The following is an 18,323-nucleotide window of genomic DNA, read 5'->3' on the forward strand; positions in this document are numbered from 1 at the left end:
AGCACAGAAAGTCAGACAAAAATTTTGGACACAAACAGAAATATGAGCAAGCCCAAAAAGTCACACAAATTTTGAAGCAAAATGGTAAAATTAATTGCCAGTGACAGAACCTTAATGTTTAAGACACACTTTATTTAAATAATGGTGTCCAGCTCCTCCTTATTCTCCACACACTTTAAAAAAAAAAAAAGAAACAAACCAACAATAAAACACCACTACCTTTCTTACAGAAAGCAAAGGCTTAAAAAGCTATAAGGTACAGGAACATTTTAAAAGAACACAACTAACGTAATGCAAGGTTTGTTTTCCCCAACGTGGACTGCAAGATCTTAGAATCCAGGGGTTTCACATTCATTTTTACATTCATCAGATTTTGAAAACAGAAAAATCTAGTCACTCCGATTTTCTTCTAGAGAACAAATGCAGACCCCCGCTTCTCACTTAAAGAACAGATAACTCATTTCCCCACAGAGGTTGCAGGGTATTGTCATCCTTGAGTTTTTCAAGTGTTATGCAAATGTTCTCATTAAGAAGCTACTTTGGACTACTTAAAAATAACTATCTTTAATGTATCCTCTATTATACATTTGGATTCAAACAGGTTTTCTTTGGACATGTTCTGCTAGACAATTAAATGCATTAATTTTTCAGTGAAGCTCTACATTTGAGGGGGCAAGCAGCCCAATTTTAACAGTTGCTCAGTGCTCACAGGTAACAAACTCCCAGCTTCTACTCAGGACATCAGTCAGCAAGGGGGATGCATTGTTGGATGTCTATCCCTTTTGACACTTTTTTTCTTTTTGGCAACACCTGCATTCTATCCATGAGAGCAAGTTCTTCATCAAACACAGAAAGCCAAGTAAATGCAGCGTGAGGTTAGTCCACTTAATTTCCAATTCGGTCTAAGCCAACGATCCATCTTGCCCCATATTCCACCTAACGGTGATGGCAGGAAAATCCTTACCAAACATTACAGGGTCTCTCTGATCACTGTAACACAGTTCAGGTTATTGTTGGGTTTATTATTGAGTAGAAAGGTTTGGCTTTGATACAATATTCAACAAACACGTCAGACCAAAGAACAAAATCCAATGAAGGGGGAGAGGAGGAGAAGAAAAAAGAAAAAAAGAACACAGTACTACAGGGTTCAGAGAGCTATGTAAATATTACCATCTTGGACACACTGTGCTTTTCAATTCAGATGTTCAGAGGCCTTCCCATCCAGAAGCGAGGACACCATCATGAACCATCCTCAAGCTTTTAGTGAAACAGTTTTCCTAGGTAGGACTCAAGAATATGACATCCCGATAGTGGTTTTAGTGACTAAAAGATGTAGTGGAAGGTGTTCTTCCCTAAAGTTCTGTGAGAGTACATAACCCCCTAAGTCTTCCTTGTACATTACCAACTTTACAGAAGTTATTTTACCTAATATCAAATTCAATTAGCACATTAAATCAAAAACAGTCTAAGAAAGCAAGGATCTGAACTACTCGTGAAGACTCAGTCACCACATACTCCTTGAGCAGTTTCTAGCAGATTTTACAAAAAGAAAACCAACAACCAACCAACCAAGCTCAAAGTTTTGGTATTCTTCACTAATAACATTCATTGACACATAGAAAAGTTGACAGATTATGTAATTACTAGTATGATTTGTTGCAATGGAGCACTGCAAAAAGTAAAAGATCACTTCAGAAAAACGAAGTGCCTTGCAATTATTAAAACAACACAGAAATTACTATAAAATTAAATCACAGAATGGCTGGGGTTGGAAGGGACCTCTGGAGATCATCCAGTTCAATCCCCACTGCCAAAGCAGGGTCACCTACAGCAAGCTGCACAGGATCGTGTCCAGGAAGGTTTTGAGTATCTCCAGAGAAGGAGACTCCACCACCTCTCTGGGCAGCCTGTGCCAGAGCTCAAGGCCTTGCTGTGGTCAAGGTAGACAACATCCACTGCTCCCCCATCATCTACCCATCCAGTAATGCCATGGTAGAAGGCTATCAGATTGGTCAAGCATGACTTCCCCTTGGTGAATCCATGTTGACTACTGCTGATAACCTTCTTTTCCTCCACATGCTTAGAGATGACATCCAGATGAGCTGCTCCATCACTTTTCCAGGGATGGAGGTGAGGCTGACTGGTCCACAGTTTCCTTGGTCATGTGAAAATGTTTTTGCTCTGAATTGTGAATTAAAGGCTTGCTTCTTCTCCCATATAAATCAGTGTTACTTTAAGGGTAGCAAAGAGGAGAACAGCACAAGACAAAACAAATCTCTATTTTGTTTTTATGGTAGAACTATGCCTAATAAGTTTTTTATTTAACACACTTAAGAGTATCAAAACACTTTACAAGACTTATTTCTAAATACTGGTTTAGTTAGTTTCAATGGATCAGACAGGCTAAGTGCCATGTTAAATAACACAGATTTGGCTATAGATGTATTTGAGCATAAAACAATTTTTAAAGCTCACAAAAATTTAAGAAGGCAAGTGGATTTGAGGTTTGGATTTTTATTTTTTTTTTAAGCACACAATTTTGTGATATGCCTAAAAAAAGCACCATTTCACCTTTGGAGAACAAATATAGTATGTTTTGAGACAAAATATTTGGTACTTGGACATACTGACAACCAAACAGGGAAGGGATTGTGCTAAATAAAACCAGTGTCCTTTCCTAATGTAACAAAACACATTAGCTTTCAATAATTAGTTAAAGTGCTTTCTATCGTTTCTCAGAGAAGAATACTACTATGATCACAAACCTTACAGTATTTGTTCTAGTACAAAACTATTCCACCATAAAGACTTTGTTTTGAAATTTTTTCCACTTATCACAAGGAAGTATATATCAAGTGCTCCTTTTATCCAAAAAAGAAAGGAAGTACATATTTCAGGTTAATAGGACATTAAATAGTTCATTGGCAGTGGGAGGCAGGATCTGACTGCACAATGCAAACTACAATATTCTGTTAGGCTTTTTTTTTTTCCTCTCCCCTCTGTGGGAAATGGCCAGTTTCACAGGTTGTACAGATAGGCTAATTAAACAAAGCGTATGTATTGAAGACATTTATTCAACACTAAAGCCCAATATAGAGCTTTACCATTTTACTAGCTCAAGCAACATAGAAAGCTGCATGGATTCCGTTTAAACTGATTAGGTACAGAAGTGCTATCCTCCAGATTTAACTGGAGCCAACTCTAGCATATCACAGTCTCTCATTCATCCCTGTCCCACTGATGGTGGTTAAGACATCTGCAGTTCTTCTGACAGGAAAGTTTATACGCAAGCTTTTTTATTTGCTTTAGGCAGGTCAGCTTAGCTATCCCAAACCACCTAAGCAAGTTGATTAAGGTACTTGGTTAACATGCTTAAAACACGTTCTGGAGTACGCACATGAACCACTCTACCAAAAGGATGCAGGCAGTGACTTACTCCCAGCAACATGGTAGCAAGTGACAGCCGAGTTCTCAAACAGTACAGCCATCAGCAAAACAAACGCCTGCCCTGAAGCAACAGAGTTTACTCTGGAATCTGCGCCCCTTGAATTAACATCAGTTAATTGCCTGCAAATTTATTTCTAGATCAGTTTTCAGAAAACAAAATACATTATTATATTGTTCCTCAGTCTGTAGATTTTTCCTGAACGAACAAATGGCCATATTAAAGTTTATTTATTATACTTAAGAGCACTGAACAGGTAAAAATACATTTTCTGGTTAGAAGTACTTAATCTGCAATTTTGTATTTGACATCTCATGTCTTTTAAATAGTCCTTATAAAACAGAAATGAAACTACTCACTGGTTGCATAGCTCCGGCTGTCTAACTAAATTTTGAATGAATTCATTCAGTCCTGCTCTTCTCTGTTTAATAAAATCTGAAAAAAAGAGAGATAGACTTATTAGAATGATCAGTCAGCTTGTGAAAAAGACTTATTTTCAAATTTAAGTTTTTTTAGGACTTAAACAGCAGTTAGAAAGAGACTGGTGCACAACTGGTTCAGAACAGGATTGGTTCTACGTATGAAAATCGCAAGCTTAAAACACTCTGGTGAGGTGAAAGAACAAATTTCAGTTTCAGTGGATTAAAAGTGCACTGAAGGGCTTCAAGAACAGTGTGTAACCACTGTGGGCTATCCCATGACGCCTTCATTGCATGGGTGAGGCCTTCAGCAACTGATCCCACTAAAAAAAAAAAACAAAACCAAAAACAAAACCAAAAAAACTCCACACCACCCCCCCCAAAAAAAACAAAAAACAACAACAACAAAAAACCACCCACAAGAACAAAGAAAACCCCCACACTGGCAAACCTTGACATCAGTTGCACAAGTCAAGTTTTAACACAAACAGTTCCACCAAGGAGCATATTTCCATAATATATGTATGGCAGCGGGAAAATTGCACAAGTCATCCCACCAGCAGGTACTCGGATGTAACCACTAAAGGTAACTAAATAAAATGCTTTTCTTTTGTTTTGGACATCACCTCTAACGTAAAAAAATAATAACCCTCAGAATCTCTACCCTCATATGGAAAGATACACAAGGGATTTGAAACAGGACAGCTCTAACATGAAATAAAGTGTAAAACAGAATAATCTTGTCTTTCATTACTCATATCAACAATAATTTGTATGGAAAAAGAATATTCAACTTGAGTATTAACTTTTAAGGTATTCCAATGACTCTTTCTATCACATATAGATTACTGACAACTATTAAAATTTAAAATTAAAATTAAATTTAAAGCTGTATTTCAAATATTAAGAAAAGTGTTCAGATTGTTTCAGGGATATAATCCCTAAACCCTTGTTATGGTATTTAATAATCCCAAATTATTGACATCAAATAGGAAGGTAAATTTGCATAAAGCTGTTATAGGAGTCACCAACATCACCAGTTTCAGCATGGTGCATGTACAACGCAATTAGCCACTCCAAGCCTACAGAACTACCCATGTTGTGGAAGACAAAGCATCTGCATCACGTCAGCTCAAATGTATTCTGTAATCTTCTAGTTCTGTATTCTGACTGGTTTCTAACATTTCCCTCTGTCCCATATTTTGAACTTAAAACAAGATTAATTTTGAAATAACCTAAGTAACAATAAAAATGGAGCATTTAGATGACAATGTATGTTATGACAGTATTTTTGGTAGATTTTTGGAAAAGGAATATGTAAGCGTCACTCTACTGCACTTCAATGCAACAGTGCAATGCTGCATACTGAAAAGGAGTTGCAAAACCCTAGCATGGACTGACAGAAGTAAAATACCTTTTCAACATATGTAAAACATGCAACTTATTTCAGAACCCAGCAGAAACATTGTATCAAAGCTTCAATATATCAGTGTTAAGATAAAGAATTCTTGCAATGGGCATCATGACTCCATCTCCACCCTGCCTCCCAGCAAGAGACATCTTGAGAGCTACTTAGTTCCTCATGCTTCAAGGACTTCAGTTCACGGAAATTTAAAACAAGTCCGAGGACTTTGTTTTACATACATAGTTTTAATAAATTTTAGGTTGGTCTGCCCCCCCGCCTCATTTAAACTCCAGTTTCCTAAATTTGACTCCAAGGAATCCACCTGTACGTTTGGCTGTACAGCAGACCAGCCAGCTCTGAAAACCCCAAGGTTAGAGAAATGGAAAGAAACCAATACAAAACAAGAAGTCCCTGTAGACACAATACATGCAGAACTTTTGGTAATCATTTACATTTCATCAGAAGAGGACATCAGAGCTTGGATATTTGCATTTGATTATTTTAATAAAAAATAAAAGGGAGTTTCAAGTCAGGATCCAGACGATTAACTGAAACTGCCGAAGATTAATTTGTTTGAAAGAACTCTAAAAAACCCAAACCAACACATCCCAAGAGTTCAACATCTTTGGATCCATTTTTTCTTCAGCAAAGGAGAAAATGAAATGCTTGAAACAGGTGTAGGAGGAGGTGAAACTACAAACACAGCCCGATCGCACCAGAGAGCCAGGGGAGGGCCGAAGGTTCCCAACGACCATCAGGAAAACCCTGAAGTAAAATGGCCTGAACGATGGGTATAAACACACAGAGAAAAGGTCTGGCCTTCCCATTTGCCTTTTTTATTTACTCATTGGTGGTGCCACGTAGGTTAATTCAATGCACTTTACAAGTGATTTTACATTAGTATTTTGATGTGGACAGAGGAAGCTTAATTAGGACCTGGCACTGCTAACCAGATCACATCAGGTTCACATCAGACAGGCTTCTATAAGTGGTACAAGAACAGGAACTGGTTCATTTTCATCTAAACTGTACAAGGAAGCACATTTAGACAGAGAGAGTTCAAAAGCCTTCAAAGATAAATCCTTTAGTTATATCATTTTCACGGTGGGGGTGCAGGCAGGGAACCTCAGACAAAGGAAATTTAAAATTTACTAGGCATACGTTTAGAAGAGTCTGAGTTTGGCTTTTGCTTTTATAGAAGAGAGATTACACCTGACAGTTCAGAATCTTTCTCAGTCCTGAATATGAGAGGGTTGGGAGGAGCTATAATCTTCAGGGCAAGAGGGGCACTGGGCCACTAAGCAATACTTCGTTCACAATCACAAAGTAGAATACCTACCTACGCCAGTTCCTGTTCTTGACTGAAACATGACTAAACCAAAGTTTAGTCACTGTTTTGAGGACTGGTGTAAAACTCATCTAAGATAGCTTCTCGTAGGCTGGAATAAATCAGTTTTCATATAAAGAAACTGACAGAATGAGTAACAAGATGATAACTTACCAGGATCAAAATTATCTCCAAATATTCTTTTAGCTGGAATCTTCAGGTTCATGGTGGGAAATTGCTTCTTTAGCTGAAAACAGAACACATAGAATTGGATTGTGCTTAGACATCAAAGTACCTAGAAATAATTGCATTTTGTTTGTCTTCTGACAAACAGTTCAAATATCTGATTATTAGTAATTCTGCTCCTCTCTGCCATCTTCTCTAGTCAAACACTTGGGGGGAAAAAACAAAACAATCTGTACTCGGCTTGTTTGCACCAGTCATACCCTTTGAAATTCAAAGGCCATCTCACTTTAGAAAGCTATGGACTATTGCAGCTATATTCTGCATTATTTCCAAAATGCTTTTCCACCTGCCCCAGACTAAAAAATGTAGACTAGAATTTCAATATTGGTTTTATTCTCCTCTTTACTTCCTTCCTCCATCAATTCTCTGTCTCTCAGGTTTGGTTTTTTTGTGCATGCTCGCATAGGGGTGTATGCATGATGTTTAAGATGAGTTGTGGATACAGGCCTCTGGGTTTTGCCCGAACAACATTCTTAAAGTTTTAGAAACCACAGGTGTTCTACCTCCAAGTCAAAACTGTAAATAGATGAACAGCCTGTTTTACAATGGTGCATTTGATAATATTCTACACTTGATAAACTGACTAGAAGTTCATATACAACAGCATTTAATTTATCAAAAAAACCTGACATAAGCCAAGCCTTGATTTAGATTTGCTTCATCTTCAAGCACTCAAGAAGAGCGATCTTACTCCCATCCTCTTTAAGAAAGTAGTTTTCCAACACACTAGCTGGCAATTCTTTCCTTAGAAACATCAGTATCTCTTCCAGTTAGCAGCACAAGTTCTTTTTGGTGTACTCCACTATATAAATTACACTGAATAGAAATTGGACTAAATGTCCTCCTTGTTATGCTTCCCCAGGACCTCCACCTCTACACTTGTTAGACCAGTGCTGAACAAACTTCAGTAGAGCAATGCTAATCTCAATGGCAACAGAATGTAGCAAACGGAACAGGATCACCAACGCTCACTCTGCAGGTATCAGAAAGGGTGTACTTCGCTTTCACACTGCTCAGAAGTCTATCCCAAGATGCAGACAAAGCATAGCATGGTGTATCCAGGCTGACTTCAGCTCAGACCTTGAAAGACAGCTCCAAGCTCACTGCCTGCATTTGTAAACCACTGCCACAGATAAATTCATGTACAGTGAAGCAGAAGGAGAAAAAGCCTGACTAATTCCCACAGGGGCAATGGAATGGAAGCGGAGGCACAGATAAGCAGCTGGTAATCTTTTCTTATTGGGATCACAGAGGAATTATTTGTTCTTTTGTTAAAACAAAAATTGTGGGTTCTAAACATGAAGAACTGGGAAAAAGTATGGACACAGGATACATAACAGACTGCACATCTGAGTAAGTATTTGCCTCACTTGCTCACTCTGTAAAAGGGGCAAAATCCTCTTCTAGCAACAAACGCAAGAAATCCATACTTAGTTGCTGAAGAGGCCTGTTGTATTTGGATCACTGCCACAAAACTTGGCTATGAAACCACAAGAAGGAATTGCCATGACTGACTTACCAGAAAGTTTATATTAAGAAACAAGGATTTGTTCATCGCTTTCAGTTCTTCAAAGTAAAACACTTATTTTAACAAATTTTATCTATTTAGATGTTTTAAGTTTTGCAGTGATTTTTACCATCACCAACAAATGCACATTTCAGATGTTTTGACAACCAGTAAATTGGAAGTTTCTCATTGCACTATGATCCCAAGCAAAAATAAAGAAGCCGCAAATAAGTGGATTTTGAGTTTGAAATTCAAACAAATCAAAGTTTAAAAAACCCACCCTGTCATTTTCTTTAAACAGGCTCCTATGGTTATTGAATGTTGACTCAAACTCCTCAAGAGGGAATTAACACAAACCATAACACTGCAAACAAGTGTTACTCTGTGCTATTCTGGCATGGCTTCATAGCTTGCCTTTTGCTTACCGTATTGTAGAGTTTATCAAACTCTGCATACCGTCTGAAGACAAACCATTCATTTCTGCCAACTGAGACCAACACTTTGTAAACCTGTAGTAACAAAGATAAAGTTATTGTCAACAGCAAAGTTTAATAAAACCTCCCAGGTTTAGTTCTGTGGTGGAATTAAGGGCAGGTTGTTAAATGTATTGTGTAAACGTACTTGTTGAGCTATATACTTCTTACAGCTAAGTCACATAGGCATCAACACAAATGATTAAAAGAACAATTAGAAGAGTCTGGTATTTTACAGAAATTTTTTTAAACATCAGGTAAGCAAAAACTAACACCAAAGCTGATTTAATGGAGTTTCATAAATTAGTTCATACCCAACAAGAACACCTGGGCATCAGATAGTAGTCTGTAAAAATTTGCTATGAAATTTGTTAACAACTTGATAATCCATAACAAAGACTAATATTAAGGAAGTAAAGCATTTAAACACTGGAGATTGCCTTCACCAGAACCTAAAGAGAAAGCACATACGGAAGGTGGTTATAAAGATAACTGTTCCTTGCAACATCTTGAATACATATTACAGTCAGGATCCTGGCAGATGATGCAATTGTGAAGGGGGGAAAAATGCTGCTGTGGCTGAAATCGAGCACAGGGTACTGAATACATAGCATTGGGATCAAGGGAGGCATAGCTGGAACCTACTGCACAGTTCTAGGCTTTCAAATCCCATGGCAGCAGAGGACTCCGGTAACTAGACAGATTGTCAATCCCTAGCTTCATAAATCTGGTTGACATCTGAGTGTCCAGCAGGCTTCGCCTGTCTCTTATGCAACTAGTTGACCTCCCTTCTTCACCTTCTTGTGCTTCTAGGAAGAGCCTGGCTATTCCTTCAGGGCAGAGGATGGGCACAGCAAGGAAATGAGTGCAGAAGGTTGCTCATTTCTGATGCAGAAAACTGGAGCAATGCCCCAGTCTCCTTTCTGTCCTGCAACAGCAGCTTACCTCTCTCTTTTTAACTCCCTCGGTGGAAGTGGCAGCCACCACCATCAGTTCCTTAGCCTGAGATCTGCAATCATGCTACGTTAACTACTCAGATAAGCTGTTCTCAGTCTTCCCTGGGGAACATGGGGGGCTGGATAGAAGCATTCAGTAGGATGCTGATGAGAGTCTTCTTAGAAAACGAGCTTTCCCTTGTACTGGTAAACAAGCGTTAGCATAAAACCTAGCTCCAGATCTTCCAGAGCCTCCCTAGACTGTAAACAGCAAAAGCTTCAGCTGCGAAGACTTAAGTATTGCCCCCCCTGAGCCTGAGCTAGGTATCTTATACAGCAATCAAGTCCTGCAAATAATGTTCAAACAGACATCATCTTCACTCCCCATGACTGCATGGCAGATCAATGCCAACAAGCCTAAGAAGCAGGCCATGGACAACTTCTTAAATTAACAGGGCAAAATGCATAGACTGCAAAGTGCACAGGCAAGCATAACTTAGGATACAAGATGATATTCACCTCCTTGGCAATCTCAAAATTAAAACAGTTTTGTTCTCAGAGTAGCTAGCTGTAGAACAATGACACAGTCAATGTTTTTTATATGAGAGAGCATTTAAAAAAAAAAAATCATATGAGGTCATCCAGTTCACGCCATCATCAAAGCTCTTGCACACCCAACAAAGGAGAAATTACAAGTTCAACAGTTACGGAAGCACTGAATGGTAAGAACACATATGGTATCTACAAGAAATTTGGTAAAACTCAAAAACATAACATGTCTTTGCGCTGTATTACTACTCTCAGCTACACCTACGTAATGATTTAGAGAGATGTGCAATGTTTGTCTCTAGAAAGGTGGGGGGAGGAATCTCGCCTTACTTAGATAATAACCTTTTCAAATCTAATTACTCCTAAACCAAAAACAGTCTTAGAAAACTCCTAAAACATAGATAAGATGCATTCGCACCTTGTAATATGTGTATAAATAATGCAAAGCTCTGAGAAAGGAAAAAGGAAGAAAAAGAAACAGAATACCTGAAAACATCACCACCACAATCATCACCATGAACTATCTTCCCAGATACAGACAGGATAAGGTCCAGCTATTTCTGGAAGTCATAGCTTTTTTCAGCTCTGTTTTGGTAGCTCATGCTCCTGGATTAAACATTCAATTTGTATTACACAAAGAGAAGTAAAAACATAAGCTGCCTTCCAATTTCAAGACAGCAACTGTTGAGAAAGTAAGGAAACTATTTATTAAGTGTCAACAAAATAAAAAAAAAAACCACAAATCCACAATTTCCACAGGGCTGGGGATTAGTAGTATACATCACTGGTCTGAGATAAAGTTTCCAGACAAACAGCACCCTTGAAAGAGATTTCTTAATAAGCCAAGACAAGAACAGGTCAGGAGAGAAAAATGGAGCCTCAGATATCCAACAGCATAGGGATAAAAGCCAGAAATCCAAAACAAAGCTATCTGGCAATGCAGGCAAAAGAATGGCCCACTATGCAGCAAGGACAGAACAGCAACTAATATAGCCTAGATGCTTGCTTGTTTTGGACTGTATTTTGCTCATTTTATGAAGAAAGTGAATGCTGAATCTTCAGAAAAAGGCATGACAGTGAACTAGAGTGGAGATACAGAGAGGCTGGTTACCACAAATTAAGTGAAAGCAAAAAAGCTTCCGTGTCAAACACCCTAAAACTTCAAACATGTAATTATTTGTGAAGAAAAAAGAAATATTGGTAGTAAATATATCGAATGTATGCAGCATTTAACAAAAACTAATCAAATATTCAATAAAGGGTTATGAAAATGCTCAAGAGGAATGAAGAATTCATTTCCAAAGACAAAACTGAAAAGCTTGATTTCTTTATCAGAATGAGGATTGTACAGAGACATAATTGTTTTTAAAAATGTTTCATCAGGGCAAGTGAGAGGGGGGAAAAAGGAGAGCTAGTAAAAGCAAAGTTGCACATAATTGTCTTGTTTCCATGCCAGCATTACGTGAGCCACTGTAAGGTTTAGAAACTGAATTCCAACTCATCGAGACCAGTAAGATTCCAGAATAGCCTGAGAACCAGTAGTGATGTATACTGCAAGTGACAGTAAGGTGAAGATAATACAAAATAGCCACCTGAAGTCTTTCCTAGCCTTTATCACTTTAACCTTTCCTTTCACCCTAGGGTTCTTACTGCTCTTTACAGAAATGGCAGCTATACCTACCACAAATTTGTTAAGAACTGTTTCCCCCCACCCCTGTCTCTCACCCCCCACCAAAAATGGTACTGACTGGCTCCAGTCATTACAACACAGCTACAAAAGAGGAGATGCAGTAAAAGCACTGACTCACACATGCTGGAACTCACAGTTCCTATCACGAAGTTTAATACGACCCTCACTTCTGTTATCAAATCCTAAAATATATGCAATAATACTCAAAAGCTGGGTTGTGAAAAACAGTTCTTGTCAAACTGTTCCTGATGTAGAAAGCAGAAGCCACCAAGACAAAGTGTACCTCCACACAGTGGAAGCTGGGCTGGATTTCTTTTTTCCCCCCTCAACCCCCCCAATTTCTGCATTTTCTGGCTCTTGCTTGCACAGCTTTCTAAAGGGTGCCCAAAGAAAGTGCCTTTAAGTTGCTAAGACTGTCACACAGATTTTTAGGTAAAATGACCTGGAAATCACACCACCAATATGGACCACAAACATATCATAACGGCACATTTTAACAGCAGAATTGCCAGCACTCAGCCAATAAAACAAACCTGTTCTGCTAAAGCTTAGACTTTCATGAAGTTTTTGCTGCTCATTTGAGTTTCGCATGCATGCAGCAGTTTAAAGTATTGATAAAGTTCTCTTTTGCTTGTTCCATTTACCAGCACGCTCCTTCCCTAAGTTACATCTTGATACACTTGTAGAATCAAACAGCATTATTCTTCTCCGAGGAAGGGAGGTGAACAGGAAAGGCAGATACATAACTCAAAGTAAATCTTTGTTTCATGGTATTCTTCAGACAGCAACTCAGTCTAAGGGTGTTTGCACGCCACATGTGAAGAATGACTAAGTCAAAAAAAAAAAAGCTTAGAGGAAGTTGCACAAGAGCAATGAAATAGTTTGAGCTTTTTAAAGGAAGTATTATGATGCTATCTTTATACCCTAGCATATATATAAGCAAAACAAAAATCCATGCCACACTACTTTATTTTTCAGTATGCAATGCAAAGAGTTTCCCCACTGAATGGGAATACTTTACCTCCAGAAAGCCACTCAAATTGGGAGGCCAAAAAAGAGAGGGGGAATGACAAGGAGTGGAAATAGGAACAGGATAGGGAAAACCTCATAGGTATTAGAACCAGAAAACAGGAAGGAAGACAGAAAAAAGGTCTTTCAAAAATTTGATGTTTTGTATTTTTTTCTTTTACATAAAAAATTATAAAAGTATAATAATAATCTATGAAAATTATAATAATAATCTATGAAAAAAATGCCCATTTTTAAAAACAAGCAAACAAAAAACCCAATCAAAACCACACTTTACACCTTTACAAAATAAATGTTTCATGAAAAATCATGTAAGGATGCCAAATCTTACTCTGATTTGGTACCAAAATGTTATCCCTGCATTTGTACACTTACGTATTTTGTATGAGAAAATGCTGCTATTTGGGGGTGAAAATACCAGCTATTTTAAAAGCCAAATTCTTTTTGCAGAAAGCAACACAGTCAATCACTGTAAAACAATCACAACTTCTCACACTGGACTATGGCCAGTACTCACAAGAGCAAGTGAACAGACTTCCATAAACCTGCTGAAAGTAATACCAAGCTTACTAGTAAAACAAAAGAAAGTAGCACTTCTAGGCACTAATAGCCTATGCATTTGTCAACGGTGCTTACACTCTTACATACTTACTGTAAATCTTTTTTTCTTCTCTCTGTGTTCATCAGAGCTGGGAATGCTAACACTTGGGCAGCTTTCTTTGAGATCCATTGTACGTGTTCTTTTGACAAATTTGTTACAGGACCCTGCTTCGGGTGTTGCAATCAGAAGATATCTTCAACGGTATTGATCCAAGATACACAGCTTTTCTGGAGAAAACGTGAATCCCATCATGTAATCTTAAAGTGAACATAAAAGGAAAATTAAGTATGGGAATACTTAACTCACAAGGCTAAAACCTGTGTGACAAGAACTTTTCCTGACAGGAAATGCACTTTAATATGCATATATACAGTCATAATCATTACAATTTTGCAAACTGTTTCATGCTTGTGGCCCTTTTGTTGCTTCACCGAAGTCACTCACTTTCTCTAAGGACATAAGCACACCTGAAAAATCACTGAGTTGTACAGGCATACTGGAAGCAGATTTGGGCCCACTACAGACGATACTTCGAAGGAACAAAGACAGAGCACTGAGAAATAACTAAAGATGACAACCTGGTATCAGACACCTGAGAAAAGCCACTAGCATGTACATTCAGAACAGTTTATTTCAAAAACAAAGGTTTTCAACTGCGTGAGTCTGTACCAGAAGGCATTTCAGATTTGTCAGAACATGCTGATTACATTTAATTATCACATCAGAAATGAAAGACTGACATGAGAGAAAAAAATTCTGCGTGAATTTTACAGGGACACAGGTAGCATCATGTGTCTGTCTGAATATTTACCTTCTCTATCCCCTCTTCCCCCATACTTGACATACTTTGTGTTTAGCAGAACAGTTAAGGTCATCCCTTCCTTTCAGTAGAACAGTTAGCTTCCTTGCAGAACTTGAGAACGGCACAAGACGAGAGAGAGGATAAAGCCATCAAAAAAGGCAGAGAGCTTAGTATTAGCTAGATGCCTCTTCACTCACTGAGGAACAGTATTCTCCACACCTGCCTTGAGCAAAACCAAATTGTTTACTGGACCCCAGTAAACCCCACTGCAAACAAGAGGAACTTCAGCACTGCCTAAGAGCAGCCGAAATTAATGCTACATAGCTACAACTCCCTGTTCAGGCCTACACAGCCATCTGAAGTGCTTTAGTGAATGCAGCTCAGCTTTCAGAATACAATGTGTCTGACCAACTTACAAACGTGCAAAACATTTTTTAGAAAGAGGAGGCCTCAGTTCTCTTCAAAACACCCAGAGGAAAAAGGAGCGCCCAGTTCAACATTTAAACTCTCTGTTTTCTTAAAACACGGAAGTATAAAAGTGAACTGTGTATTACATATCATAGATTTCCAAAAAGCACAAACAAATCCAGTGCAATTCTGCTATTAGAGAGACACCCATATTTATGTTGGCACAAATGCCAAAGCCCCTGGAATCCAGTGAAAAGATTTGTTCTTGATACCCAACTAGTTTCAGTCAGTCAATTGACTATTTTTCTTGTTCTCAAAAGCCAGATCATCTCTCTGGTTCAAACTTCATGTTATTATTCCTCCCGTAGTCATTTAAAACTAAGTAATGTTCAAAGATCTGGAGACTTTAAACAAAAAGGAGTGTTTGAAACCACTGTAATCACAGCTAAGTTATAGATCATCCATACTGCAACTTATTCAGAGAATTATTTTCAGTTACATCTACATTTACCTTAATTTGATTGTTCCCTACTTCACTGATTAGATAATCACAGGGCTGAGGAGGGTTAAGCTTCCCCCCACCTTTATTTGACTATAACACAGCTCATCCAAGCCTGTTACACAGACCTCAAGTTTCAAATTGGTTTCTCTTTCCTTTGGCAAGCCACTGTCAAAAGCTTTATTACAACAAGGCACAGTTCCCATTTTCCACAATTTCATACTGGCATGGGATTAAGACTGTTTTTCACCCATTGCCACACACTACAATTAAGATCTAAAGGTTAACTGTGCTCTTCTCCATCATAAGAGGTCCGCTAAAATAGTCAATAGGCACCACTTTCAGTAAGTGTTTCACTAAGCTCAGACTTTACTAAGCACTTATGTCAATCTTTAGCCACTTCACGTCCAGCACCAGAAACTGAGCACAAGTACCTGTGTTTTATCTGTCTTCCTGATCATCACAGAAAAACAAGCAAATCTTTAGAAGAGATTAGGTGTTCCCTGACTAATATCACTCACTGTCTTTCTCCCTCTTGTAAACTGACATTCATTACCAAGGTTCCTAACATGCCTGCACCTACTCTCACAATACAGGCTGTACTTCTCTCCTCTCTTTTGTTTTTCATTCTTAGCGTCATAATTTTAAATACCAGGAGCATATGGATTAAAAGCTGTAATCCAAAGAATATCACTTGGAAGACAGCTTTATTCCAGATCTGAAGTTGAAAGATCTATGGAAAACAGGACGAAGCGTCACCCAGATTAATTCAGGAAGACTTTATTCATCTTACCAGGGAGAAGAAGAATAAATCATCTGAGAAACTGAAACTGCAGCATTCATATTTCTTTCCTTAAACTGCCTGAGAGATCACTGGCTATGATTATTTTCTTTCCCTGAGGCATCTCTGAGTTGTGCCTGGGTCACCAACACTAAGCTGAACTGACAAACTTGGAAGCAATGCATTTTCAGTTTGCCACTAAGCTCCAGCGGATCAGAGCTTTCTTTCAATTTCAATTTGCCACGAGCATATCAGCTCTTGAAAGCTTCTTTTATCTGAACTGTAGGTCTGACTGTAGAAACAGGGCCTTAATCTTTGCTATGCTGTCGTTTAGGAATACAGTTGTAGTTTTAGTAGCAAGTAAAATCATCAATGCTGTGGTAACTGCATGAAGTAATAGCAAACAGTGGAGACATATTTTCATCCACAGCTTCAAAAGTGCAAACTGCAGTGTCTTGAGGGTTGCCAGATACGAGTCTGTTAACAGACACTGTCAGTTGAGCAGTCTCTGCCTCTGCTTATAGCTTTTCCTGTAACTAAGAACAAGTACCCCCTGGCCTCAACTTTGGTAACAGGCAGAAAGGAGGAGGATCTTCAGAAAACCAGGTAGCAAAATAAATCCCCTTAAATCATATTTGGTCACTAGCAAAAGAGCATGTAGATAATGCAAGACAGGTTAACACCAAGACCAGTGTTGTCCAGAAACAACTAAAATTTTAAGTTGCTACAGTGTCTAGGCCCAGAACAGGTGAAGGCACAGACAAAAGCCTGAGAGGAGAACAGAAGTTGCAGATCCTCCTGACAAAGCTTCAAGCCGATCAACAGCTACACTGTCCACTCTCTCCATGGCTGCTGTCAAAAAGCAAGTAGTATTTTCACAGTTTCCTGAAGGAAGCCACAACAATGTCAAATTTCAGGCTGACCCTTGCCTCTGGTGGAGTAAGAGCATGGCAATAACAGAATTCTGACGCTATGAGAACACACACCCACAAACAAAGAATTTTCTGAATGCCTTACAATAAAATATTTTGTGCAACCTCCTGCTAGCTACATGCAACAGGCAAACATTACATAGTTTAGCGATACACGGCAATCTCCTTTTACTCCTTTCTACACAAGCTAGGCTCAAACTGCATTAGAAAAGGTTGCTAAAGTTTAATCAGATTATTTTATTCTGTTCTGAAACACCTTCTTTTATTTTTTAAATGATAATTACCTGAAGATGATACCACTGTATAACCAAAGACCCTTGTTCTGGGTGCTTACAAGTCAATCTCTGCCAAGAATGCCCAAAGCCAGGTCAGGAAGCTGTGTACTCACCTCCTGCCTCTCCAGCTCTAGCCAAATTGCCTTAAATGCCTCTAAGGCCAGCACACATCAGCTATCACACTCACTCCAACTCTTTGAGTAATACAAGGGAAGTGAAAACAAAAACCGTCAAAAAACCTAAAAGACAGTCTCCCTGCAAGCACACTTGGAAGGATGACCAGGATCCATACTCACCCATTGGAACAGAACAGGCATTTCCCTGTACACTAATCATCCGCCTAGGAAGACTTACTCTAGGACTGAGTTACCAGTAAAACCAGCTGCTGAAAACCTCACCTGAGTGTGATTCCAGTTACAGAAGGAACCCGCATATGGAGCAACAGAAAGCAAGATACAGGAGAAAGTCCTATTATTTGCTGTAAACATTACACTATTTCCACTTACTTTAGAGAAAGTATCATCTTTGGCATACTTTTCATCACTTCTTCATCACTTTTCACCCTTCTCCACAAATACCCTGATAATGACTCAACGTAACACTGGACATTGCACAATCTTTGAGAAAGCCCAGAAAGTCAACTTCTCAACTGCTGTATGATGAAATAGTGTACCATTCTCTTGTTACCAGACAAGCAGCTGACACACAGGAAATGGGAGACAAGATACTCAGAACCCAACACAACAGAAATACACGATGTGGAGAGCCAGGGACTGTAGGAGAAGTCACATGCTTCAGAAGGAGTCAAAAGCAAAACACGGATCGCTCGTCTGTAAAAAGAGATGGATGGCCAGTAGCTATTGAGTAACCAGGTTCTGAAGAAAACAGGTTTCATATAGGCCACCCTTTTAAATACCACATACATAGGATTTTTAATACAGGAACACTAAGCACTAGTGTAGACCTCTAGAAATATTCCAGCTAAAGAAAAAGGAGAGCA

At 38.6% G+C, this 18,323-nt stretch overlaps 1 protein-coding gene across 1 annotated transcript in view; it reads right to left on the reverse strand.

Annotated features, from left to right (window-relative positions):
* LOC104161694 (serine/threonine-protein kinase Sgk3) overlaps positions 1-13,885 on the reverse strand; it is a 29,519-nt gene extending 15,634 nt beyond the window's left edge. Inside the window, exons 1-4 of the mRNA XM_009700215.1 lie at positions 13,678-13,885; positions 8,775-8,858; positions 6,771-6,843; positions 3,805-3,880 (exon numbers count right to left, since the gene is read on the reverse strand). Coding sequence (XP_009698517.1) covers positions 3,805-3,880; positions 6,771-6,843; positions 8,775-8,858; positions 13,678-13,755 — 311 coding nt within the window. The 5' untranslated portion in view covers positions 13,756-13,885. The remainder of the gene's footprint in view (positions 1-3,804; positions 3,881-6,770; positions 6,844-8,774; positions 8,859-13,677) is intronic.
* Between the last annotated feature and the right edge of the window lie 4,438 nt (positions 13,886-18,323).

The sequence above is a fragment of the Cariama cristata genome, unplaced genomic scaffold (genome assembly GCF_000690535.1).
Source record: "Cariama cristata isolate BGI_N322 unplaced genomic scaffold, ASM69053v1 scaffold43405, whole genome shotgun sequence".
NCBI lineage: Eukaryota > Metazoa > Chordata > Aves > Cariamiformes > Cariamidae > Cariama > Cariama cristata.